Source organism: Heteronotia binoei, chromosome 5, assembly GCF_032191835.1.
Source record: "Heteronotia binoei isolate CCM8104 ecotype False Entrance Well chromosome 5, APGP_CSIRO_Hbin_v1, whole genome shotgun sequence".
Lineage (NCBI taxonomy): Eukaryota > Metazoa > Chordata > Lepidosauria > Squamata > Gekkonidae > Heteronotia > Heteronotia binoei.
Window position 1 is genome coordinate 20,239,144 of NC_083227.1, and position 27,738 is coordinate 20,266,881.

The 27,738-nt window shown below is 47.3% G+C and overlaps 2 protein-coding genes across 2 annotated transcripts in view; both read left to right on the forward strand.

Annotated features, from left to right (window-relative positions):
- The window catches only part of LOC132571817 (uncharacterized), a 239,513-nt gene that overhangs the window by 109,682 nt on the left and 102,093 nt on the right, over positions 1-27,738 (forward strand).
- Positions 8,945-17,996, forward strand: LOC132572189 (tripartite motif-containing protein 10-like). Its single transcript, XM_060239023.1, has 7 exons — positions 8,945-9,352; positions 11,768-11,863; positions 12,503-12,733; positions 13,444-13,466; positions 14,310-14,428; positions 15,458-15,490; positions 17,479-17,996. Exons 1-7 carry the CDS (start codon positions 8,945-8,947, stop codon positions 17,994-17,996), a joined length of 1,428 nt encoding a protein of 475 aa, XP_060095006.1.

The following is a 27,738-nucleotide window of genomic DNA, read 5'->3' on the forward strand; positions in this document are numbered from 1 at the left end:
CACTGCAGTTCCCTTGGATATAAATATGCATTTCCCCAGCAGCCAGGGCCAGTGCATCCATTATGCAGCCCTAGTGTAATGTACTGAGAACCGAGACGGTTTGAAGGCAACATAGTTTATTCAGTAGCACATTACAAGAGAGGGAACACGCGGGCCGGGCCCCGCTTATATACAGTACCCGGAACAGCCCCCTCATCCGACCAGGCCAATCCTGGTCGGTCAAACTTCCCGCCACAGGTCTTGATGGGGTTGTCCTGTAGCGCCTTGTTAATGGTGCACTTGTAATCGGCGCATATGCGCACCTCCCCATTCGGCTTCACCGGGGTTACTATTGGGGTCTCCCACGTGGCGTAGGCCACGGGCTCCAGCACTCCCTGGGCTGTGAGGCGGTCCAGCTCTGCTTCAATTTTAGGTTTCAGAGCGAATGGAACCCGCCGGGCCTTCAGCCTCACGGGTCGCACGTGGGGATCTAGAGGTAGGGATATGGGAGGCCCCTTGTAGCATCCCAGGGCCCCGTCAAACACCTCCAGGAATTCCCGGCACACATTTTCAAATCCCCGCATCCCCACAATCTTTATTCTCAGCGACCGGAACCAGGCCAGGCTCAACAAGGTGGTGAGCTGCCTCCTTTTCACCACTAATATGTCGAGTTTATCCCTAAACTCGTTGTACTCCACCCCCACCATTGCCCAACCCAGGATTTCCACGGGATTTTCGGCCCTCCCCACCCCAGTGAGGGAAATATGCAAGCGATGCCGGCAACAGTGTGGCTCCTGTGCCTCAGAGTGTGTGCCAATGCCCAGCTGCTGTCGCTCCACATGCCAGAAGCACAGACGTGGGAGGTGGAGTGACAGCAGCCAGGTGCCGGGTGCTCTGAGGGGCAGAAGCTGTGCCGCTGCCAAAGCTTGTTTTATTTGCATAAAATTCCACTGATATAATGGTAGAGATGTTATTTGAGTTGGAAGTTCATAATGTGCAATAAACTCATCTTCTTGATTTTTTAACTGGTCCAAAGAGACAATACCAGCGTGCATCCACCGAAGCCAAAAAACAGGCTTATTGCCTATCTTAATTAAAGGATTGCCCCACAGAGAGGCTCTTTCATGCGAAAAAGGGTCCGCCTTAACCTGTTTCAGTGTCAACTCCCACACTTTTCTAGCTGAGGTAATTGATCTCAGTGGATGTTTTATCACTGAGAACGTTGAACCTAATGCGTAGCATCCCTCCAGTGGAAATATCATTGCGCCCTCAAGCGATGCCCAGATCGGTGCGTTATCCAAGCTTACACGATTCCACCATTTAACTGCAGCTAATAAAAGGGCTCTATGATATAATAGCAGATTCGGAACCCCAAAACCACCTTCCTTCACCTCTCTCTGAAGCTTAAGCATAGAAATCTTAGGTCGACTGGAGCCCCAAATAAACTTAGATAGGACCCCATCAATTTTATTAAACCATTTCTTAGGAATTAGAGTAGGAATGCCTCTCAAAATATATATTAATTTTGGAAATATGCACATTTTTAAGGTATTAATTTTCCCCCATAGAGACAGGGTCAAGCCCTTCCACCTTTCTAGATCTGTAATTATATTGGTTAGTATCCTATCTAAATTAATCTTAACTAGCTGCGATAAATCGTTGGGCAAAAAGAGGCCTAAATATTTCACCTGCCCTGTTGTAACTGCTAACTGGAAAGAGCTATAATCTAAGCTTCCACGCCCTAATGGCATCAACTCAGATTTAGACCAGCTAACTTTCCAAAATTGTCAATTATTGTCATAACAGCTGGAATAGAATGTTCAGGGTTCGACACAAACAGCAAATAAAACAAGCTTTGCGAACTGTGTTCGGGCCTGATGCGTTAGCGGCATCACAGTGTCCACCATTGTTTTCTCAATTGTCTGAGGCATTTGAGCAGAAGAAGTCCAATTTAGTGTTGTATAACATACTGAAGGAGATTACAATACCTGACCTATCTGCACTAAATCATAAATGGAATCTAGAGGTTCAATGTCACGTGAATTTGGATCAATGGGAAAATTGTTGTAATAAAATTAGGAAGTCCACTCTAGACATCAGGTTGATAACCATACAGCAGAAGGTATTGCATAGAGTTTATTGGACCCCACTCCGTATGTTTAAGAGAGCAATGTTATCCTCAGCAGAGTGTTGGAGATGTAAGAGAAGAGAGGCGAATCTCACACACATGTTATTTAACTGTGAGGTGACTCAGAAATTTTGGGAACAGGTGTTATTGAAAATAAAGGATATAATTAAATGTCAATTACCATGGCAAGATAGTCACTTAATATTAAATTTTTTTCCAAAAGAATGGAAATTAAAGAAGGGGCAAAAATTATGGCTAGGAAGGGCTCTGTTGATAGCAAAACGTCAAATTCTTAAACACTGGAAACAAAATGATGTAATCCCAATTTTTCTTTGGGAAGATGATTTATTGAAACTTGCAGCTTTTGAAAAAATATCGTTTTCCAGTCGCAGACAAATGGGTCGTTTTAATGAGATTTGGAGTCCATTTTTGCAAATGATGAATGTTCAGCTGATTTGATTTAATATCGTTGTAAATTGTATCGTTTTTACTTTTCTTGTACTCACGATATGAAAGTTAGGTTGATGTTCTTCTTTCTGATACCTATTAATGTTTAATTCTAGTAACCATTGTAATTTTTATGCACTGGGGTTTCACATGTGGGGTTTTTAAAAATAAAAAAATTTATAAAAAAAAAAAGAAAAAAAAAGAAGCTGTGCCGCTGCCGGCTGTACTCGTGCTCTCCGTGGATGAGGGAGGAGAAGAGGGGGCAGGGGGCACAATGCCTGGGGTGCTGGCCTCACTCCAGCAGCCTAGCACCGGCGATGCCAGCAGCTGCGCTTCCACTAAAAGAGAATGAACACACACACTCTCTCTCACAAAGAAGCCAAAAGAAACACAGTTTGCAAGCACAAACCTTTGTGATCTCACTGGGGCAATTCACTCACATGAGTGGCTGTATTTCAACCAACTTCTTCAGACTGAGCTGCCTAGGAGGTGGAGTTTTCCTACATCCCATAATCAGGTTCTAGTGAATGCTTTACTATCCATTTCACTATACACGTGACTTCTGAAGCGAATGCAAAACAAGCAGAGGGACTCTGCTCGCTTCTCTTCCTTGCTCACAGGGAACAGCCGCATGGATCTGCTTGCTTGCCCTGCCCATGAGCTTTCCTCCAGCTGAGATGGAGAGGCACACTGGTGCACCATCAGAAACAAGCAGTTTCCAAGGTTCTTTTAAACCTGCTGAGCTCTAAATGCACATCAGGGCTGTTTGGGCGGCCTGCACATACCTGACATGTTCATAAGAAGAAAATGTGGAGTCAGAAGGAGATGAAATGCAAGCACGGTTTGGACTTTAGAATTCAAATGGACTTTGGAATCATAAATTTGTCCTAATAGATATTGCATCTGAAATGCAATATTAGTTCTGCTTCGTTTGACTGCTGGTGTGTTTATTGCAGTGTTAGAAATCAAAGTCCATCTTCTAGCTCCTGCTCCCTGAAGAAGTGAAGGGTGGCAACAACCACCACGGGAGTGTGGGGTGCCACCTGCCAAGGGGACCTCAGATCATTGACTCTCCATGGACATATGAAGCCTGAGAGAGCTCCCAAGCAAGGGGGAGACCGTTGTGCCCATCCAGTGATTCTGAGGTGAGACAACCAGCAGGTAATTCTTGCATAATGGAGGAGAAGCCATGCTGGTGGTGGGTGGAGAAAGAACGAGGAGATTCAGCTTCTACTTACAAGGGCTTGGAGCCCTCTACCAGTGAATGCCATTGATTTTGTCTGAGTTGGGGATAGACATTCAGGTAAGAAATGGTGCCTTGAGGGTTGAAGGATGTCTAAAAGGCAAACTGGAAGTCAGAGGATGGGGAGTTGGCAGTGGATGCACAGGTCAAGAGAGGATTCAGTGAGAGGAGGGAGTACAGCCTAAAAGGGGTTATGAACCAGCCCCGTAGCCAGGATTTGGAAGGTCAGGGGGCCTTTGATTTTTTTTTGGGGGGGGGCACTCAACGGGCCCAACACATAGCCGCTCTCATGGTCACCTGACCTACCATCACACTGCCTGGTGCCCCACACAGCCGGGATTAAACTTTGTTGGCCTTAAAGGAGCCACCGGACTCAAATTTTGTTCTATTACTTCAGACCAACGCTGCTACCCACCCAAATCTGTTTCTGTTCCCAGAACACTCAAATTCCCTACTGCCTCCCACCCCCACTGATAACTAATTTTCAAAAACTTTAAATTGCTCTGGCAAGTATTGGGATGGTAGACCTCCTTGGAATAACAAAGTTGTGTGTGTGTGTGAGAAAATTAAAGCAAACTACAGGATGGTCACCTGAAGCAATGGAAAGCAGAACTACCTTCAGTCCTCTTATTCAGTGGGTTTACTCCCAAGATATTGGGCTACCAACCTCCTGGTGGGGCCTGGAGATCACCCAGAATCACAACTGTTCTCTGGACTACAGAGATAATTTCCCCTGTACAGAATGGCTTTTTTTTTGGCGGGGGTGTGTGTGTGGACTTTACATGCCACTGAGCTCCCTGCCCTCCTCAGGATCCTCCAAAAATATCCAGGAATTTACCAGCTAGAGTTGTTAACTCTATGAATTAAAGCCCATATATCACAGTTCTGCTACCCAAACTATATTGAAAGCATATTGCCAGCCTTCCTCCCCTCCCCCCAACACACATGCACACACACAAGTCCTGTTCACAAGTTACAGTGAACACACATACAGGGTGTCTTGTTATTTAAATATACATTGAGTCATTCTTTTGGTAGGAAGGAACCAGCCTTGTGGAGCTGGAGCCAAATAAATGGCTTGCTAGAGAGACCAAGGAAGGAAGCGGGGGAAGGCTCTTTCCCTGTGTGGGGGGGAGGGAGCGAGTTTTACCTTGTGAATTACAAAGAACATGAAGAGCTTCAGATACACAGCAGAAGGGGGAAGTTTTGCAGTCACATGGGAACCTTTACTTACCAGGATGTGTGTGTGCGCGTGGCGGGGAAGCTTTTAGATGCTGAAATGCTGCTAAAATTTATAGAGGCTCCCAGCCGCCTCGAGAGAGTCGCAGCCGGCTGACAACAGGCAGCTGGCAGGGTCTGCTCCACAGAGTCCAAGGTCACCCCACTCCTCGTCACCAGCCAAGCCAGGAGCACCAATAGCTATGGAGCAGTTGAATCCTGTGCTGGGTTAAAGGGCCTGCTGATCAGCTGATCGACCTGCAGCTGTTTTAACTGGAGGGGGAGGCTGGGGACTGCTTCTGCCCCCTGCCCTACGCTCCAGGATGCAGCAGAGGCCCCGGGGGCTGTTTGGGGGCCCCAATTCAGGGGGCCTCACCCAGAAGTCGGGGGGTTGTGCCCCCACAGGCCCCCTCGTAGCTTCGGGCCTGTTATGAACAGGGGACTTGTGAAGATTGTAATATCCAAAGCTCTGTCTCATTCACTGAACCCGCTTGGTCTAGTGCAGAGGTGGTCGAACTGTGGCTCGGGAGCCACATGTGGCTCTTTCACCCATATTGTGTGGGTCTAAAAGCCCCACCCCACCCCATTGGCTGGCTTGGAGAATGCATTTAAAGTTACAGTTGCTTTCTTTCCCCCTCCCTCTGTCTATTTGCTTTCCTTCCTTCCTTCTCAAATATCTGATGTTTGTGTCTTGCGGCTCTCAAACATCTGACATTTATTCTATGTGGCTCCTTCGTTAAGCAAGTTTGGCCACCCCTGGTCTAGCTCAAGTGTTGCATAGCAAGAGGACAATTCACCAGCTACCTCTTCCATTCTTCGTTTCCAAGGAAGCTCATTTCTCAAGCATAGGGGAACCTAATATGAATTGGGACCAGTGTTCTCTCTAAGCTGAGTTAGGGTGAGCTAGCTCACAGTTTTTTAACCTCTGGCTCACACATTTTTGTCTTAGCTCAGAAACTGGGTGGTAGTTGGCTAGGACCATGGAGTCCCGTGATTTTTTTTTTAGAGTGGATGTACCACAGGCTCTTTCAACCCCCTGGAATGCTCCCCAACAAAAGCAACAAGTTGATAATTTCTTCCAGTAGGGCCTGGAACACCATTCCCACAGGCCTTGACCAGCCAGGATGGGCACAGGTCAAGGAGAGAAGCAGTAGGCCTTGCAGCTGCCAGGATCCTGCTGACACCCTCCAGGGAGAGTTGGCTGAAACGGTCCAAAAGTGGACCTGAACACAGGCCAGGGGCTTCAAGTTCTTTTACTATATGAATTGTGGTTGGGAGATCCTGGCGGAGCCCTGTGACTTTGTCTGCAAAGTAGCTCGCAGATGCCCCACAGCCAATAGCCAATTCCCAACTGTTTTGTTTGCCTCATGGCAATTTAGGTAATGAGCAAATAGTCCTAAACAATTGGGCCAGGCAAGGGCTTGCAGATGCAATGGAGGCCACAGAGAAATCTTTCTTTGCAGCCTTCACCACCATCTCGTAGGCTTCCATAAATGTCCTATAAGATGCTCTTGCTGCTTCATCACAAGTGTGCCTCAGATTGCATTGCCAGGTTCTCCCAGGTCACTGGCAGGGGTGGGGGTGGGGGTGGGGATGCAAGCTCAAGGTTAAGAAATTCCCAGGGATTTGGGGGTCAAGCCTGGGGAGGACAGGAACCTCATTTTCTCCAGGGGAACTGATCTCTGTAGCTGGAGGTGAGCTGTCATTCCAAGGCAGCCCAGGTCCCCCTTGCAGGATAGCATCCTAATGAATTAACAAAAACTTGTGTCAACCCAGGTATGTGCCTGAGATATGAGAACGGGCACTTTCCTATATGTGGTGGGACTGTCACATTGCTAGAAAGTGTTGGGAAAATATTCAGAATGGAATGTATGCAGCGGTTGATCCAGAACCATTGCAATTTCTAATGTTTTGTTAGACTAGCCACACCGTGTTGCCTAAAAACCAGTAGTATGCCCTGTGGCAGTTACTTGTAAAGATGAACAAGAAGAGTTTGTTTTTATACCCCACTTTCCTTTACCCTAAGGAGCCTCAAATCACTTTCCCCTTAGTTTCCCCAGAACAGGCACATATTATGAGATGGGAGGGGCTGAGAGAACTGTGGCTAGCCCAAGGTCACCCAGCAAGCTTCATGTGGAGGAGTAGTGGGGACTCAAACCCAGTACTCCAGATTACAGTCTACTAATTATAACCACTACTCCACACTGGCAGCCAGAATGCTCCTTGCTAAAAATTGGAAGCAGCAATCTGCCAAGTTTGAGTTCTAGTTATGCAAAATTTGGTTTATTATGCTAATAGCCAAGACAGGAATGCTTTAAAGAAGACTATGTAAAGAAGACAGAGGTACAGAAATGGTTTATTCAATGGTGGTTTCCTTTAATAAGATGCTGGCATGGGTTGTTTCCAACAAAGGAATCAAGGGAAGAAGTGCTGAACGGCCATTAAGATTTTATTTTTTGTAGAGATATAGATTTTGTGAGAGTTTTCTGCTAGATTTCATGGAGGTTTTTGTATATATTGTAAGATGCATATTCTTTTTTCATTAATGAACAGTTTAGGTGTTACTTTAAAAAAAAAAACCTTAAGTCGCTAAATTAAAAGAACATTGTGTGATAAATAAAAACAGACTACAATCTTGATATAGCTAAAATCCACAGCAATGTCTACCCTCTTCTGAAAAGGCTCCTGGCAGCCCGCAGTTTCTGGTTATAGGAAACCTCTTTGGCACAGGAAGTTCTTTACCTGCCAGCAAAAATGAGCCGAAAGTGTGGCCAGGTGGCTCTCCTGGGGAATAAAGTTCCATGAAGTCTGAGTCACATCAGAAAGGATATTACATGGACCCTTCATTTGTTTAAAGATGTGTTTGCCACCAGGAAAGCAGCCCCATGGTGCAGAGTGGTAAAGCTGCACTACTGAAGTCCTAAGTTCTGCTCATGCCCTGAGTTCGATCCTGGCAGAAGCTGGTTCAGGTAGCCTGCTCAAGGTTGACTCAGCCTTCCATCCTTCCGAGGTCAGTCAAATGAGCTCCCAGGTTGCTCGGTGGGGGGAGTGTAGATGACTGGGGAAGGCAATTGCAAGCTACCCATTAAAAAAGTTTGCCATGAAAATGTCACCCCAGAGTCAAAAACAACTGGTGTTTACCCAGGGGACTACCTTTACCTTTTTATGCAACCAGCTGTGGAGTCTTGTGAGCAAATATCCAACTTTTTAAGCTACTGATGTTAAAGTTGTAAGCAAATGATTTATCTACTGCATAAATTGGTTTGCTCTGGGGCCATTTTTTCTGAGCTAAGAGAAAAATGTGTGAGCCGGAGGCCTGAAAAACTGTGAGCTAGCTCACACTCACTCAGCTTAGAGGGAACACTGGTCTCAACTGTCGGACTCTTTAGGCAGTGGACAACTCACATAGTGTCAGCAGTAACAATAAAACCTATTTCAAAACAAACCCAACATGGCAATAGACTAAAATGCAAAGGCTTCTTTCTAGGTCATTCCTGTTCTCTTATGTTCTTATAAGGGTGATTAACATATGGAATTCACTGCCACAGGAGGTGGTGCCAGCTACAAGTATAGACAGCTTCAAGAGGGGATAGGATAAACATACAGAGCAGAGGTCCATCAGTGTCTATTAGCCACAGCGTATTGTTGGAACTCTCTGTCTGGGGCAAGTGATGCTCTGTATTCTTGGTACTTGGGGGGAACAACAGTTGGGAGGGTTTCCAGTGTTCTGGCCCCGCCGATGTACCTCCTGCTGGCACCTGGGTTTGTTTGGGTTTTTTGCCACTGTGTGACACAGAGTGTTGGACATGAGGGGCCATTGGCCTGATCCAACTTGGCTTCTCTTATGTTCTTGTTCTTATGCTGCCCTTTTACAGATCTGACAAGCTGCTGCCCTTCCTATCACCCAAGCCACTGAAAATCCAGCCCTCATGGCCTCAGCTCCACCATCCATAGAGATAGAGCAGGAGGCCAACTGCCCCATCTGCCTGGAGTTCCTGACAGACCCCGCGGTCCTGGCGTGTGGGCACAGCTTCTGCCAGGCCTGCATCACTGACTACTGTGAGAAATGGGAGACTCTGGGAGACTTGGAGTGTCCTGTCTGCAAATTCAAGTTCCAGAAAGGGGCTTTCTGCCGAAACTGGCAGCTGAGAAACATAGTAAAAAAAATTAAACTGATGTCACAAAGTTCAAGAAAAGGTCTTTGCTTGAGACACCAGGAAAATCTCTGCTTCTTCTGCAAAGAGGATGAAAAATTGGTGTGTGCTGTCTGTGAGCAATCCCCAGAACACCAAGGACACACAATAATTTCCCTGGAAGTGGCTGCTAAGAAATACAAGGTAGGAACTCATCTGGATCCTTGCTGGTGGAATTCCATCATTCTCTGGAGAAGATGCACTTTCCTCCCAGCATAGCGGAAGAGGAGCTCTCCCTCCAGGGCTGGTGCTTCCGACTGTAAGGAGATTGAAGATACCAATTGTGGTTTTTCTCCTTTTTATGATGAGTGTTTCGGCCATACTGAGAACAAAATTAAGACCAACCCAGTTTCTCTGTTTAATCAAGATGGTTTTATTACTACAAGTTATAAAGATTTATTTACTCTGCTTAGTAGGGTACACTCTTCTATGGCAGTCTTTGCGGAGCAACAGGATACAGCAACAAGAAGACTCAAAGATTTGTTTGGCCCAACATGAAGTTTTAGAAGAGGAAAGGCAGAGGGAGGCAACAACAGTCAAAGGATGAATAAAAATGGGTGGAGCGAGGGAAAAGGCAACAGCTAGATATTAGAGGTACTCATTATGGGGATATTTGGTTAATGTAGCAGAGTTGCCCAGACATAGAACGGGATACAGAGTGCAGTAAATACATCTCCCAAGAAGTATATGGCAAAAAAGTAAACTTACATTTATTCAAGTAGATCCACATTCAGGTTGCAGTCAAAAGAAGAGAAAGAAACTTAATCTAGAGAGTACTTTCCCCTCCACAAATGGCCAGCCTGTCTGGCCTCATGTGTGTGAGAATATGAGGGCACTGTATTTACAGGAGAGGCCTCTTGATCCATTGGTCTCTGTGGAGGCCCATGTGTAGCCAGCCTGCAGCTCATTTTCTCCAATACTCTAGTTTTTAGCTCTTCCTTTCCTTGCACCCAGCTCAGCCAGATCTTGCAACGCAGCAGTTCTGGTATTGCAGTGTCACACGCTGGAGAGCAGGCAAGGGGGAAGTCCGAGTCCAGTCCAAGTCAGAGCCAGAGGTGCATTGAAGGAACCAGTAGCTGAGTCCGAATTGCAGTCTGAAAGCAGGATCGTACAATCTAGGAATCAGGAAACCAGGAAGTCAGAGCAGCAGAAGAGCCAAGGAACGGGAGCTGGAGTAGTCGCAAGTCACCGGATTTGCTTCCACAGAGCATGCAACTCGAAGCAGGAGCTTAGATAGCCCGCCGCTGCTGTTTCCAATTAGCAGGCAGTTGGGCCAGCCTGGCGTCTGGTAAAACTCTGGGCTGAGAGAACGTCTTGCCTGCATTTTGGCCTCTTTCCTTCAGATCGCTAAATCCTGACGGAGCCTTTCCCATACTCGAGCATGGCAAGGTGGTCAACTGGGATGTGTGTCTACCTGTTGTTGTTCCTCGTCAGCTGTAGAGCTAGGTGTTGAGAACCCTGCGGGCAGTGGCAGTGGATCAGTCAAGTTGTGAGAGGAGCCAGCTGTCGGCTCAGCTGGGATGTGCTAACCCTGTCGGCTCTGCCTGGGCAGTCCCCTTGTCAGAGCCCATGACATGCAGTAAGATAAACAACTCCCCCCGCCCTTTCCACACACTTCTCATTCATGTTTTCCATCTCCCTTCACCTAATTTTTCCATCTCCCCCTCCCCCTTTATTATCACTTCTTGAACTCAAGACCTATTCATCCCTATCCTGCACTTGGGTTCTTCTGGGCACTCTGATTGCACTAGTACTGCTGGGTACTCTGTACATTGCTTTGGTTCTACTAGGCTTGCAAAACTGTGGCCCCTCCCTTCAGTTTCTACTGCAGAGATGATCTGGTTTGACGTAGTCCTTTGGAAACTATGAAGGACGGGGGCAGCTTCTTTGGGCATAGTGTGCTTCTTAACATCCAGTATGATGAGTCACATCAGAAAGGGTATTACATTGGGCCCTTCATTTGTTTAAAGATGCATGATGCTTTGGCTAGCTAGTTAAAATTAGTACAAAGGCAGACTCCTAGCTCTCAAAAATGTCTTGTGAATGTTTGAGATTGTCAGGTCTTGGGTTTCAAATAGGAAAACAGAAGCCCACCCGAGTGCCTGCTCAGAACACGAGTGGCGTGACAGAATTTTGTTTTGCTGTCAGGTCACAGCTGGCTTTTGGACACCCTGTAAGCTTTTCAAGGCAAGAGAGGTTTGCAGGTGGTTTGCCTGCCACTGCCTGCCTCCAGGTCGGCCCTGCTGATCAGGCTGTCCTGGGACTAACCAGGTCAGGGGTAGGCTGAGAGTCATGAGACTGGCCCAAGGTCACCCAGCAAGCTTCCACGGCAGGACTGGGGAGTCAAACCCGGATTTCCCAGATCTTAGTCCAGCACTTTAAGTGTTACTGCACACAGGCTCTCCTGATGGAATAGCATGCTGGAATTTGATTTTTTTTTTTTAACTAACATGGTTATATATATGGATTTAAATAAATGTGTAATGGTGGCCAGCAGGGAAGAGCATGGAGTAAACCTTTAAAAGAACACATTTCAACTGTGATCCCCCCTCTACCCAGGATGAATTCTGCAACCGTCTGGAGGTTCTGAAGAAGGAGAGAAAGAGAATTGTGGTGTATAAAGGAGATGTGGAGAAGGAAAGTCAAATCTTGCTCGTAAGTCCAAATAGCAGAAAAATCAACCCACGAGGCTGCCCCCACTTTCAGTTTAGAAGGACGGTTGCCGGGTCTCCCCTGGCCACCAGTGGGGGATGGGGGGATAGGTTTGCCAGATCCAGGTTGGGAAACTTCTGGAGATTTGGGGAGGGAGACTGAGACCTCAGGAGAGTGTAATGCAGGGCTGGATTAAGGCCAACTGAAAGTGGGGTTCAGCCACTGCTGATTCTAGGGGGGGCAAACTTGGGATATTCAGTAGTATGTACATTCCTGCCCCCCCACAAATTTCTCTTGCCCACAATGCAGCCAGGGAAGCTGCAGTTAAGGTTAGGAGACCAAGCGAGGGGAGGGGGCTTCTGAGCACTTTTGCCCCCTGTGGTGTTTCTACTCAACCATCATGTCTCATCCCCCGATGGGAACTGGGGAAGTCAACCTGTGGAGGCTGTTTTAGTGAGGGAACAAATGGACTCAAGAAGCCCCTTCTACTTTCTGGGTTTTCTGCTGCAGACTGAATCCTCTGTGGCTGAAAGAACCCCTCCGGGATAGGATGGGATAGGAGCCTCCTCAAGCGTCTCTTCCCACTGCAGAGACCAGCTGTCTTCCTGACGTTGGCCTGCTTTTCTTCTCTTTCCATTTCAGAAACAAACCAAAGAAGAGAAGCAAGAGACAGTAGCCAAATTCAGGCAACTGCACACATTTCTGGAGGAACAAGAGAAACTTTTGCTGGCCCAGATGGAAGAGGTGGAGAAGGAGGTGGCGAGAAACAGGGACCAGCATCTGGCCAGAATCTCTGAGGAGCTCTCTTCTCTGGAAAGACTCATCCGGAAGATGGAAGAGAAATGTCAGCAGCCGGCCAGTGATCTCCTGAAGGTGAGAGTGTGGCAGAAACAGGCAGAGTCCCCTTGGGGAGAAGGATGGCTCCAAATCCTCTCTGCTTAGCAGAAAAGCAAAAGCAAACCAGCCCAGTTTACGTCGCTAGCAAGTTTTCACCTCTGCACCAGGGCCACTTTCCCCTCTGCCCCTTTCCACCTCCAGCCAGGGGCAGACTGGACAATCCCAGGGCCCTGAAAACAACACTCCCTGGAAATGCATTCCCCCACAGCCCCCTGCCCCTCCCTGTTAGACTGCAGCCACTGGAAGCCAAAGTGTGTTTGTGTTTCAACCAACAGTCTGAGGAACCCCATGGTTCCTGGGAAACTCTTTGACAACACCCCCAACCAGGAAGGTGGGTCACATACAAGACTTTTCACAACCCATTTTTAAAGGAGGATGTCTAGGGGCGGTGTGGTGTGGGGAATGTCACTTATATATAAAATGCACACCGACACACAATGGCAACGGCATATGGTTACAGGAACAGCATCCACACAGCTGTTCTGGGCACTGCTGTCTGTCTAGCATGTCTGTGCAGATGTGATGGCACTTATGCCCAGAAAGACCCTCTCTCCTCTCTTTCCTTTCATTGCTGAACCATGTTGTAAGGCTGCAGGGAAAAGGGGGGAAGTCCACAAGGGGAACACAACACACCCTACTCTGATGGTCTCTCTCTCTTCTTCTCACCCTCTGCCTTCTTTCTTTAGGATGTCAGAAGCACATTGCAGAGGTAAGTGGATCTTTAACATTAACCTTCTTAATCCTGGGATTGAACTGGGCAGCTTGTGAAGAATATAAGAACATAAGAGAAGCCATGTTGGATCAGGGCAATGACCCATCCAGTCCAACACTCTGTGTCACACAGTTGTCAAAAACTCCAGGTGCCATCAAAAAGTTCACCAGTAGGGCCAGGACACTAGAAACCCTCCCACTTTGCCCCCCCCTCAAAAAACACCAAGAATTCAGAGCATCACTGCCCCAGACATAAAAACATAAGAGAAGCCATGTTGGATCAGGCCAATGGCCCATCCAGTCCAACACTCTGTGTCACTCAGTGGCCAAAAAACCCAAGTACCATCAGGAGGTCCATCGGTGGGGCCAGGACACTAGAAGCCCTCCCACTGTTGCCCCCCCCCAGCACTGAGAATACAGAGCATCCTAATTATACCTTTCATGAGATTCAAGAAATTGCAACTTACCTCATGGTACTGAAGCCCACACTGGAATCTGGACCATCATTTAGGAATTTTTTCAGAGAAAGGACTTTTCCCTTTTGTGTGTCTGTCTATGATATGTAATTTTTGATTTACCTGTCTTTATTATAATAAATGTAATGAGTACTTAGTAATTCTGGTCACAGTGACCAATAGGCTTAGTGTGGCAAGTTCTTAAGAAAGCAGGAGCTGTGCATTCCTCTTCAAGAGCCCGCCCACCTTCCAGTGCTTTCAGCATCAGCCTGTTTCTCTTGGCTTTCTGCCCGTTCCTTCCTCTGCTTCTCTGACCCACTTGGGGCGGAGGGGAGGGAGGGAGATTCTGAATGGGATGGATGGTACCCTAATGGGATTTTCTCCAGGTATGAAGACAAGGAGTCGTTTGAGAATCCAGTGGCTATTCCACTTGCACTGAAGTGGCACATCTGGGACTTCTCAGGTTTAAATCTCCTTTTGGAGGGCATCGAGAAGCAACTCAAAGGTAATGAAGAAACACTGCTGGAGTTTCAGACTGGACATTAGAGTGGCCAGAGGTGTTTTAGTATGTCCCAGGCTGACTATAGCATTAACAGACCCAGGAACGTGGGGAGTTTATGTATCAGTTCAGAAGGCCGTTTTAGTTCACCATGGAAAGTTTTCTGATCAGAATTCTGCCATAACTTCAGCTCAGAATTGCATTACATGGACTTCTCGAAATTATATTATGTTATTGATCTCTAATCATTACTGCAACCATGCAAGGGCACATGGTGAGGTAGATGGTGAAACAAGCCCCTAAAATGACAGGGAGGGAAACTGCTCTTTAGGGCATCTATTTTTAATGAAACAGCCGCTGGATCAGTCTCAGGGACACCACCACCCCTTCTCTCTGCAATGTGTCTGTGACCAAATCAGACTTCTCAAAACTGATCCCTTTGATTGGATGTTTGTGTTTGTTGGAATATGTCGTAGCAGAGCCCACCAATGGTCTTAAAGGGACAGACTGGTTTTAAAGTAGAGTCATACCCTTCGAAGCCCATTGAAATCAGTGAGTCTGAAGAGTGTAACTCAACTCAGTATGTGCTGGGAGCCTCTGTCTAGAAGCATCCTAAATTTAGCCAGTTTGGACCCTTGGCTGCAGTCCTTAGCATACTTTCTATGACATGAATCTCAACTCCAGTGACTTGTGAACACAAATCTGAATATTTGTACACAATCCCCCACCCCCAAGATAGTTTCTACTTGAGCCTTAAGTTGTAACTCAGAAGAAATATGTACCTGTGTGCCATCAAGTCACAAATGACTTCTGGCAACCCCCACCAGGAGCTGATAAAGACCAGTGTTTGCTATTTTCTTCCTCTGCAGAGTCTTCTTTGGTCCATCCAAGTACCGACTCAGCTTAGCTTCTGCAGTTCGACAACATTGGGCTGTATCATGCCCCTCCCCTCCCCAAAAGAAAATAGTATTATTAGCTGGTGTTTTTGTCACAAGAAGGGCCTGTTGCTCACTTTCCATTCCTTTGCTTCCTCAGACACTCTGGATTCTGGACTTCATCCGCAGAAAGGTACATTTTTCTTCATAAACTGATCAATTATTTCTAAACTAAAAAACCTCCCCTAACAATTCGTGTTCTCCCACTTGGTGTTCTCCGAGATAACACAACTGAATGCTCTTGTTTCGTTCCTCAAAATCTTATGCTCCCTGCCACAGCCAGTTCCTTCTTGTTCTGAGGATGTTGGTAAGGGTGAAAGAAAAGGTTGAGGGGATGAAACCTGCCGCCATATTTAAGTGATGGGAGAATGGATGCTGGGCAACAGGTTGACTGAGTTCCATAAGAAAAGTCTTGCAAAGGTGGGGCATCAGGTTTGCCAGCCCAGGGTAGATCATGCCTGATGTTCAATAGCTCCATGTTGGTAACTCCAGTCCAGAAGAAGTTCCAACTGGTAAGATTGCAATTCTTTTAAAATTCCCACTGAGGATATCAGAACAGGCATTAATTTTAACAGCAGCTGTGGGGTTGGGGGGGGGGGGGTTGGGAATATTAATTATTAAGTATCAAGGATATTTCTGTCAGTTCTGGCTCTGCCCCTTGTTCAATGTGTAGCAGGTTTTTTACCTGCTTCCCCACTACATTCAGGCACCTTCTGGGTTTCCCAGCTGGCCATAGGAATGCTGGGAAGTTAAACCGAGCGCCACTCCATTGAAACATATTTCATCACAAAGTTGCAAGGAAAATGTGGAGTGTATTTTCGCTCCGCTGCACATCTTCTTTGCAGCTTTGATTCCTGCTTCACCCTGTATGGCAAGGCAGCAGGAACTGGGGAATGGGTGAGGACAGGAGGGGAGAGGGGGAGTAAAAGAGCCCCATGGGCCTGATTGAAGCCCTGGGAGGGTTGATTTGGTCTGTGAGTGGGACATATGACACCCCTACCATAAGGTCTCCACATCCACCATCAGCAGATGGGTCAGAGGCTGCATATAGATCCTGGCATATAGATCAAGGGGACTGGATCCCCCTTCGGGTGTTACAGCCCACTCCCTCAGAGGGGCAGAAACCTCAACATTATCCGGTCCTTCCCTTCCTTAGAGGTGGTCTGTAGGGCTGCAACTTGGAAATTGTTCCACTCATCATTACAGGATTGACAAAATGGGCTCAGCTGGGACTGCTTTTGGAAGAAAATGGTCCTGGAGCATACCTTTTCAGGCTAGAGTCTGAGATTCTTCCCCTCTCTAAGGCATGCTGCTTTCTTATGTGCCAGATGCGGAGACTTCCCCACCTCGGACCACTGGAGAATGGAAAATTTGTCTCACTGTGCATCTTCCTTGTCGGTGGTCCTAGAGTAGGGCAGTCTCTTCCCATCCAAGAGAAGAGCACTTGAGCCAGAGTAGGTGTGCTGTATTGACTCTATGGGGCTTCTTTGCCTCAATTTCACTTTCCTGAACTGGTGGGCGTCTCTTTTGAGTTCTTCACCCTGTTCTCTGTGTGGTCGGTTGGAGGGTTTTTTGGACCATTTTATTGGAGGTCTGATTTCATGTTTGATCATTTGGAGAGGGAGCTGTGCTGCTTCGGGGCCAGACTGGGGCCTGGGAGCGAAGCCCCTCCCCTCCCGAATGGCAAGGTTCTGGACTCTCCCGGTCTCCAGGAATGAACTTCTCCCAGAAGTAGAGACTGCCCCACCCCAGGACCAGTGAGAAGGAAGACAAATCTTCTGTTCTTGTGTGTGATTTCTAAACAAAGAAACCTGTAAATGAAGTTGCCATTGTTTTTTTCCTCTCCTTCATAGTTCCCTTTTCAGGATGGGATACGGGAGAAAATAGATTGTGTCCCTGTGGGTGCTTGTTGTGTACATTGTCTGCCTTCTGAAGCATGCGGGAAGACAGCTCTGCCTTTTAGAAGGGCAGGAGCAGGCAGGAGAGCCTGATGACCAAGGAGAGGGTGGCAGAGGTGGGAGGAGGCCACGACTGGCAGGAGAAGGAAGCCAAACAGGCCAGTGGGTGAAATCCCCCAGCTGATGCCGTTTCACTTCTTGTCTCCTCATTTTCCCTCAACAGCAAATGTGACTCTGGATCCACACACGGCCAATCCATTGCTCATCCTGTCTGAGAGTCAGAAAAGCGTGCGAGTGGGAGAACAACCTCAAGCTCTGCCCACCAGTTCTGAGAGATTTGAGAAGTATACTGCTGTGCTGGGCCGTGAGGGATTCACAGGAGGCTGCCATTTCTGGGAAGTCCTTGTGGGAAGTGAGGAAGGCTGGGTTGTGGGGGTGGCCAGAAAGTCTGTGAGGAGGAAGGGAGAACTCACTTTTACTCCTGAGGAAGGGATGTGGGGTGTGGGGAAGTGGGCAGGGAAGCACAGGGCTTATGCGGAAGAATATAGGTTTCCCCTGACTGTGACTGGGGAGCTGAAGAGGATCCGAGTCTGCCTGAACTACGCTGGGGGGCGAGTGGCCTTTTTTGATGCTGACCGAGCAGCCCTTCTATACAAGTTCTCTGGAGCCTCCTTCCATGGAGGGACCCTCCTGCCCTTCTTTTTAGTTTATGGAAAAGGCCATCTCAAAATCTCTTCCTAGGACCTTTTCTTCACACCAGGACCATCAAGAAGAAAATAGTATTTCTCAATATTCTTCCTTTTTTCAAGGCCTGTGAAGACCTCTCCTGTCTCCAGCCACCAAAATTGACTGGGGTAAAATGGAAATATTTTCCCCTCCATTTCCCAACATTCCTCCCCCCCCCCCTTTGTATCTTATTCCTTAAAGTGACAGTAATGCCCTTCCCATTGTAAAAGATACAGGAGAGCTCTGAACAGACCCCCCCCCCCCTTGATCTCTCCAGCCTTCGTTCTCCTCAAGCACGAGAGAGGAACTGCTGCAGAGCCTACAGAGGAAGACGAGGTCCTGCATGTTTCAGTTACTATTTGGGATTTCCTCTCTTCTTTAATGGGCACTATCTGCTAGGTTTTGCCCTGTGTTCAGCCTGCCTTTTCTGATGGACACTGGAGATCCTGTCCCTGCCGAGGTAGCTGTGTTCAGAGACCACTTGTGTTTCAGTTATGCCAGAGATTGAAAAGATGTTATGTTTATTATAAAGTGATCTTTTGTTGAAAAGTCTGCTGCTTGAATCCTGCAGTTTTCTTTGGTGGGGGCGGGGGGAGGTGGGTGGAGCCATTTCATAACTGCCGGAGAAGTCATAAAGGTTGCCATCATTTGCTGACTTGACCCATCTCCAACTCTGCAGTTGGACAGAAAAATCCAGAGGTGGATTTGCATAACCAGGGTCCTGCTGGGCTCTGCTTGCATTGCGGTTGCTCTTCCTGTTGTTTTTGTGTCTCTTTTCAAACCGTTATAGCCCTTTCACATTCACGCAGCCATTTTGCTTTCCTTTGGTGTAGTGATTAAATGCATGGACTGGGAGAACCAGGTTTCATTCCCACCCCTCCAAATGCACCTGCTGGAGTGACCCTGGGTCAGTCATAACTCTGTCAGAGCTGTTCCTCTCAAGGGTTCTGTCAGAGTTCTCTCAGCCCCACCTACCTCACAGGGTGTCTGTTGCAGGGCGGGGAAGGGAAAGGAGATTGTAAGGCACTCTGAGTGAAGGGAAGGTATAACTCCAGTCTCCTCTTCTCTCCTCCTGGGAAGAGGAAGGACTGGGGGGAGCATGATGCCATATCCGTCCTCTCAGTGGCCATTCTTTCAGGGAAACTGATTTATGTTGTTTGGAGATTAACTGTAATTCTGGGTGATCTCCAGGCCCCACTTGGAGGCTGGCAATCCGATAGCTGAGCGGAACTTGAACTCAGCCACCACCCCCCACCCTGCCCCCACCCCAGAGGCAGAGCGGGCGACGCTGGCGCACCGGCGCGCCGGCGCGACCTCCCCCCCTTCCCCCGCTTCCATTTTTTTGAGGAGTGGGGGAAGAGGGTGGAAATCCTGGGGGCCCCCGCCGGGGCGGGAGGGTTGGGAAGCCTACCCCTGTGGCTCTCCACATTCAAGCAGATATCATGGGAACATCCTCTCCCCTAGCACCACGCTCTGTCCCTGATCAAGGAGAAAGTAGGAAAATCCCTACATCGGTGAAGTGGTGGGTTGACTGGTCAGAGTCAACCATGTTGAACGGTATTCTAAAAAGAGCCCTGTAAGCTCTTGGAGGATTGGCTACGTCAGGGGTGTGTGGCCTAATACGCAAAGGAGTTCCTGATACAAAAAAAGCCCTGGGTTTTTAAAGGTATGGGATGTCTTAATCCTAGATAAACTGGCTCATCGGATCTTACAACAGGAAGTTCCACAGGTAAAAGATAATTTGGTTGAAAAATGGTTTTCCTTTTTTGACTATAAAATCATAGATTTGGAAGGGACCTCCGGGATCTAGTCCAACCCCTTGCACAATGCAGGACTATGTTGAGCACTCGAATAAGGATTATTGTATGGTTCCAAAGCAATATCTAAACTTAGTTTTTTATTGATATCTTTTAGGTGTTTATTCTACTGTAATCCTTTGGTTAATCATTTGTTGTGTATTTCCTGGGGGGGGGGGTTGTTTGAACTGATGTTCTATGTCATGGTTTTTTTTCTCTTATTGAAATAAATTATTTAAAAAGTAAAAAAGAGTAACAACAGCATTGACCTGTCTCAATCCAAGTGTCTCTGGAGGTCATTTGTGAGGGCAACCAGTACAGTCTCTACCCCACGGCCAGGGCAGAAGCCAGACAGGAATGGGTCTGGGGCAGGCGTCATCCAAGAAGACTGGAGCTGCTCAGCTGCTGTTCTCTCCAGTACCTTACGCAGAAATGAAAGATTTGAGACAGGGGGGTGGTTGGCGAGGACCGCAGGGTCCAAATGCCTTATTATGGAGATTTCAATTTTAAATTGGGATTTTTCCTAAAAGAAAGTGTGAAATATATTTAAAAACTGACGATAAAAGTGCATATTTGATTTGATTTTGAATTGTATCTTTGTCGGAACAGGCCTGCTCAGGTTTTTCTCAACAACCAGAAAGGCCTCTCCCTCTCTCCCCCACCCCCGCCCCCCAGTAACTCTCCTGCACTACCTGACCATTGTAGAAATTCCTCACTGGGAGCATCCCAGCTTCCCTTCCAAGTTCTGAGGCCCTGCCTCTGTGTTTCCCGCTGCCTGGTCACCACAGGGGCCATTTACAGTCTTGTGCACCCTGGAGGAATAGCCACTTGCCAGCTTCCTGGCTTTCCACAGTGCTCCGTTTAAAATACTGTGTCTGAGACCGTGGAGATCTATGTGGTACAGGTGATCACTCACAGCATCAAAAGTTATAAAGTATTTATTTAAAAGAAAACGTTGCATGACATACTTTTAGCACAGCACCAGACTGAGGAAGAGATCTAAACAAAATTGGTAAAATGCAAATCCTCTGTCCTTTCTCTATAGATGCCTTAAATTGTTAAAATTTTGGAGAGGCAGGGTTGCCAGGTCCAACTCAGATAATATTTGGGGACTTTGGGGGTTGAGCGGCGAGACTTTGGGGGCAGAACCAGGAGATTTTCCCAGTCCCGCAAATGAATAAAAATACAGCACTGCAGTTCCCTTGGATATAAATATGCATTTCCCCAGCAGCCAGGGCCAGTGCATCCATGATGCAGCCCTAGGCAGCTGTCTGGAGCGCAGCCCGTGGGCACCAGTTTCAGCCCTCCCCACCCCGGTGAGGGAAATATGCAAGTGATGCCGGCCGCAGTGTGGCTCTTGTGCCTCAGAGTGTGTGCCAATGCCCAGCTGCTGTTGCTCCACATGCCAGAAGCACAGGTGTGGGAGGTGGAGTGACAGCAGCCAGGTGGCGGGTGCTCTGAGGGGCAGAAGCTGTGCCACTGCCGGCTGTACTCGTGCTCTCCGTGGATGAGGGAGGAGAAGAGGGGGGCAGGGGGCACAATGCCTGGGGTGCTGGCCTCACTCCAGCAGCCTAGCACCGGCGATGCCAGCAGCTGCGCTTCCACTAAATGAGAATGAACACACACACTCTCACAAAGAAGCCAAAATAAACACAGTTTGCAAGCACAAACCGTTGTGATCTCACTGGGGCAATTCACTCACATGAGTTGCTGTATTTCAACCAACTTCTTCAGACTGAGCGGTCTAGGGGGTGGAGTTTTCCTCCACCCCATAATCAGGTTCTAGTGAATGCTTTACTATCCATTTCACTATACACGTGACTTCTGAAGTGAATGCAAAACAAACAGAGGGACTCTGCTCGCTTCTCTTCCTTGCTCACAGGGAACAGCCGCATGGATCTGCTTGCTTGCCCTGCCCATGAGCTTTCCTCCAGCTGAGATGTAGAGGCACACTTGTGCACCATCAGAAACAGAAGCAGTTTCCAAGGTTCTTTTAAACCTGCTGAGATCCAAATGCACATCAGGGCTGTTTGGGCGGCCTGCACATACCCGACAGGTTCAAAAGAAGAAAATATGAAGTCGGAAGGCGATGAAATGCAAGCATGGTTTGGACTTTAGATTTCAAATGGACTTTGGAATCATAAATTTGTCCTAATAGATATTGTATCTGAAATACAATATCAGTTCTGCTTCGTTTGACTGCTGGTGTGTTTATTGCAGTGCTAGAAATCAAAGTGCATTTTCCAGCTCTTGCTCCCTGAAGAAGGGAAGGGCGGCAACAACCACCACAGGAGTGTGGGGGGCCAGCTGCCAAGGGGACCTCAGATCATTGGCTCTCCATGGACATATGAAGCCTGAGAGAGCTCCCAGCAAGGAGGAGACCATTGTGCCCGTCCAGTGATTTTGAGCTGAGACAACCAGCAGGTAATTCTTGCATAAAGGAGGAGAAGCCATGCTGGTGGTGGGTGGAGAGAGAAGGAGGAGATTCAGCTTCTACTTACAAGGGCTTTGCTTGGAGCCCTCTACCAGTGAATGCCATTGGTTTTGTCTCTGAGTTGGGGATAGACATTCAGCTAAGAAATGGTGCCTTGAGGGTTGAAGGATGTCTAAAAGGCAAACTGGACGTCAGAGGATGGGGAGTTGGCAGTGGATGCACAGGTCAAGAGAGGATTCAGTGAGAGGAGGGAGTACAGCCTAGGAGGGGTTATGAACAGGGGACTTGTGAAGATTGTAATATCCAAAGCGCTGTCTTATTCACTGAACCCACTTGGTCTAGTGCAGAGGTGGCCGAACTGTGGCTCGGGAGCCACATGTGGCTCTGTCACACATTGTGTGGGTCTAGAAGCCCCCCCCCCCACCCCATTGGCTGGCTTGGAGAATGCATTTAAAGTTACAGTTGCTTTCTTTCCCCTCCCTCTGTCTATTTGCTTTCCTTCCTTCCTTCTCAAATATCTGATGTTTGTGTCTTTCGGCCCTCAAACATCTGACATTTTATTCTATGTGGCTCCTTCGTTAAGCAAGTTTGGCCACCCCTGGTCTAGCTCAAGTGTTGCATAGCAAGAGGACAATTCACCAGCTACCTCTTCCATTCATCATTTCCAAGGAAACTCATTTATCAAGCATATGGGAACCTAATATGAATTGGGACCAGTGTTCTCTCTAAGCTGAGTTAGTGTGAGCTAGCTCACAGTTTTTAGCCTCTGGCTCACACATTTTTGTCTTAGCTCAGGAAACTGGGTGGTAGTTGGCTAGGACCATGGAGTCCCGTGATTTTTTTTAGCGTGGATGTACCACAGCCTCTTTTAACCCCCTGGAATGCTCCCCAACAAAAGCAACACGTTGATAATCTCTTCCAGTAGGGCCTGGAACCATTTCCACAGGCCTTGACCAGCCAGGATGGGCACAGGTCAAGGAGAGAAGCAGTAGGCCTTACAGCTGCCAGGATCCTGCTGACACCCTCCAGGGAGAGTCGGCTTAAACGATCCAACAGTGGACCTGAAGACAGGCCAGGGGCTTCAAATTCTTTTACTATATGAATTGTGGTTGGGAGATCCTGGCGGAGCGCTGTGACTTTGTCTGCAAAGTAGCTCGCAGATTTCAAATGGCCACAGCCAATAGCCAATTCCCAACTGTTTTGTTTGCCTCAAGGGAATTTAGATAATGAGCAAATAGTCCTAAACAATTGGGCCAGGCAAGAGCTTGCAGATGCAATGGAGGCCACAGAGAAATCTTTCTTTGCAGCCTTCACCACCATCTCGTAGGCTTCCATAAATGCCCTATAAGATGCTCCTGCTGCTTCATCACAAGTGTGCCTCAGATTGCATTGCCAGGTTCTCCCAGGTCACTGGCAGGGGTGGGGGTGGGGATGCAAGCTCAAGGTTAAGAAATTCCCAGAGATTTGGGGTGGAACCTGGGGAGGACAGGAGCCTCATTTTCTCCAGGGGAACTGATCTCTGTAGCTGGAGGTGAGCTGTCATTCCAAGGCAGCCCAGGTCCCACTTGGAGGATAGCATCCTAATGAATTAACAAAAACTTGTGTCAACCCAGGTATGTGCCTGAGATATGAGAACGGGCACTATATGTGGTGGGACAGTGACATTGCTAGAAAGTGTTGGAAAAATATTCAGAATGGAATTTATGCAGCGGTTGATCACCATTGCAATCTCTAATGTTTTGTTAGACTAGCCACACTATGTTGACTAAAAACCAGTAGTATGCCCTGTGGCATTTACTTGTAAAGATGAACAAGAAGAGTTTGTTTTTATACCCCACTTTCCTTTACCCTAAGGAGCCTCAAAGCTGCTTATAATCACTTTTCCCTTAGTTTCCCCAGAACTGGCACATATTGTGAGATGGGAGGGGCTGAGAGAACTGTGACTAGCCCAAGGTCACCCAGCAAGCTTCATGTGGAGGAGTAGTGGAGACTCAAACCCGGTACTCCAGATTAGAGTCTGCTACTTATAACCACTACTCCTCACTGGCAGCCGGATTGCACCTTGCTAAAAATTGGAAGCAGCAATCTGCCAAAGTTTGAGTTCTAGTTATGCAAAATTTGGTTTATTATGCTAATAGCCAAGACAGGAATGCTTTCAGAAGAATATTTAAAGACAGATTAACAGAAATGGTTTATTCAGTGGTGGTTTCCTTTAATAAGATGCTGGCATGGGTTGTTTCCTACAACGGAACCAAGGGAAGAAGTGCTGAACTGCCATTAAGATTTTATTTTTTATAGAGATATAGATTTTGTGAGAGTTTTCTGCTAGATTTCATGGAAGTTTTTGTATATATTGTAAGATGCATGTTCTTTTTTCATTAATGAACAGTTTAAGTGTTAATTTTTTTAAAAAAACCCTTAAGTCGCTAAATTAAAAGAACATTGTGTGATAAATAAAAACAGACTAAAATCTTGATATATCTAAAATCAACAGCAATGTCTACCTTCTTCTCAAAAGGCTCCTGGCAGCCAGCAGTTTCTGGTTGTAGGAAACCTCTTTGGCACAGGAAGTTCTTTACCTGCCAGCAAAAATGAGCTGAAAGTGTGGCCAGGTGGCTCTCCCGGGGAATAAAGTTCCAGGAAGTCTGAGTCACATCAGAAAGGATATTACATGGAGCCTTAATTTGTTTAAAGATGTGTATGCCACCAGGAAAGCAGCCCCATGGTGCAGAGTGGTAAAGCTGCACTACTGAAGTTCTAAGTTCTGCTCATGCCCTGAGTTCGATCCTGGCGGAAGCTGGTTCACGTAGCCAGCTCAAGGTTGACTCAGCCTTCCGAGGTCAGTCAAATGAGTTCCCAGCTTGCTGGGTGGGGGGGAGTGTAGATGACTGGGGAAGGCAATTGCAAGCTACCCCATTAAAAAAGTTTGCTATGAAAACGTTGTGATACAATGTCATCCCAGAGTCAAAAACGACTGGTGTTTACCCAGGGGACTACCTTTACCTTTTTATGCAACCAGCTGTGGAGTCTTGTGAGCAAATATTCAACTTTGTAAGCTACTGATGTCAAAGTTGTGAGCAAATGATTTCTCTACTGCATAAATTGGTTTGCTCTGGGGCCATTTTTTCTGAGCTAAGAGAAAAATGTGTGAGCCGGAGGTCTGAAAAACTGTGAGCTAGCTCACACTCACTCAGCTTAGGGGGAACACTGGTCTCAACTTTCAGAGTCTTTAGGCAGTGGACAACTTACATAGTGTCAGCAGTAACAATAAAACCTATTTCAAAAGAAACCCAACATGGCAAAAGAGTAAAATGCAAAGCCTTCTTTCTAGGTCATTCCTGTTCTCTTATGTTCTTATTAGGGTGATTAACACATGGAATTCGCTGCCACAGAAGGTGGTGCCAGCTAAAAGCATAGATAGCTTCAAGAGGGGATTGGATTAACATATGGAGCAGAGGTCCATCAGGGGCTATTAGCCACAGCGTATTGTTGGAACTCTCTGTCTGGGGCAGTGATGCTCTGCATTCTTGGTACTTGGGGAGAACAACAGTTGGGAGGGATTCTAGTGTTCTGGCCCCACTGATGGACCTCCTGATGGCACCTGAGTTTGTTTGGGTTTTTTGCCACTGTGTGACACAGAGTTTTGGACTGGAGGGGCCATTGGGCTGATTTAACATGGCTTCTCTTAAGTTCTTGTTCTTATGCTGCCCTTTTACAGATCTCACAAGCTGCTGCCCTTCCCATCACCCAAGCCACTGAGAATCCAGCCCTCATGGCCTCAGCTCCACCATCCATAGAGATAAAGCAGGAGGCCAACTGCCCCATCTGCATGGAGTGTCTGACAGACCCTGTGGTCCTGGACTGTGGGCACAGCTTCTGCCAGGCCTGCATCACCGACTACTGTGAGAAATGGGAGACTCTGGGAGACTTGGAGTGCCCTGTCTGCAAATTCAAGTTCCAGAAAGGGGCTTTCCGCCGAAACTGGCAGCTGGCAAACCTAGTTGAAAAAATTAAACTGGTGCCACAAAGTTCAAGAAAAGATCTTTGCTTGAGACACCAGGAAAAACTCCACTTCTTCTGCAAAGAGGATGAAAAATTGGTGTGTGCTGTCTGTGAGCGATTCCCAGAACACCAAGGACACACAATAGTTCCCCTGGAAGTGGCTGCTCCAAAATACAAGGTAGGAACTCATCTGGATCCTTGCTGGTGGAATTCCATCATTCTCTGGAGAAGATGTGCTTTCCTCCCAGCATAGCGGAAGAGGAGCTCTCCCTTCAGGGCTGGTGCTTCCGACTGTAAGGAGATTGAAGATACCAATTGTGGTTTTTCTCCTTTTTATGATGAGTGTTTGGGCCATACTGAGAACAAAATTAAGACCAACCCAGTTTCTCTGTTTAATCAAGATTGTTTTATTACTACAAGTTATAAAGATTTATTTACTCTGCTTAGTAGGGTACTCTCTTCTATGCCAGTCTTTGCAGAGCAACAGGATATAGCAACAAGAAGACTCAAAGATTTGTTTGGCTCAACATGAAGTTTTAGAGGAGGAAAGGCAGAGAGAGGCAACAATAGTCAAAGGATGAATAAAAATGGGTGGAGCGAGGGAAAAGGCAACAGCTAGATATTAGAGGTACTCATTATGGCGTTATTTGGTTAATGTAGCAGAGTTTGCCCAGACATAGAACGGGATGCAGAGTGCAGTAAATACATCTCCCCAGAAGTATATGGCAAAAAAGTAAACTTACATTTATTCAAGTAGATCCACATTCTGGTTGCAGTCAAAAGAAGAGAAAGAAACTTAATCTAGAGAGTACTTTCCCTTCCACAAATGGCCAACCTGTCTGGCATCATGCGTGTGAGAATATGAGGGCACTGTATTTACAGGAGAGGCCTCTTGATACATTGGTCTCTGTGGAGGCCCATGTGTAGCCAGCCTGCAGCTCATTTTCTCCAATAGTCTAGTTTTTATCTCTTCCTTTCCTTGCACCCAGCTCAGCCAGATCTTGCAAAGCAGCAGTTCCGGTATTGCAGTGTCACACGCTGGAGAGCAGGCAAGGGGGAAGTCCGAGTCCAGTCCAAGTCAGAGCCAGAGGAGCATTGAAGGAACCAGTACTGAGTCCGAATTGCAGTTTTAAAGCAGGATCGTACAATCCAGGAGTCAGGAAACAGGGAAGTCAGAGCAGGAACAGAGCCAAGGAACGGGAGCTGGAGTACTCGCAAGTCACCAAATGGACTTGTTGCTTCCATAGAGCATGCAACTCGAAGCAGGAGCTTAGATAGCAGGCAGTTGGGCCAGCCTGGTGTCTGCTAAAACTCTGGGCTGAGAGAATGTCTTGCCTGCATTTTGGCCTCTTTCCATCAGATCGCTAAGTCCTGACGGAGCCTTTCCCGTACTCGAGCAAGGCAAGGTGGTCAACTGGGATGTGTGTCTACCTGTTGTTGTTCCTCGTCAGCTGTAGAACCAGGCGTTGAGAACCCTGCGGGCAGCGGCAGTGAATCAGTCAAGTTGTGAGAGGAGCCAGCTGTC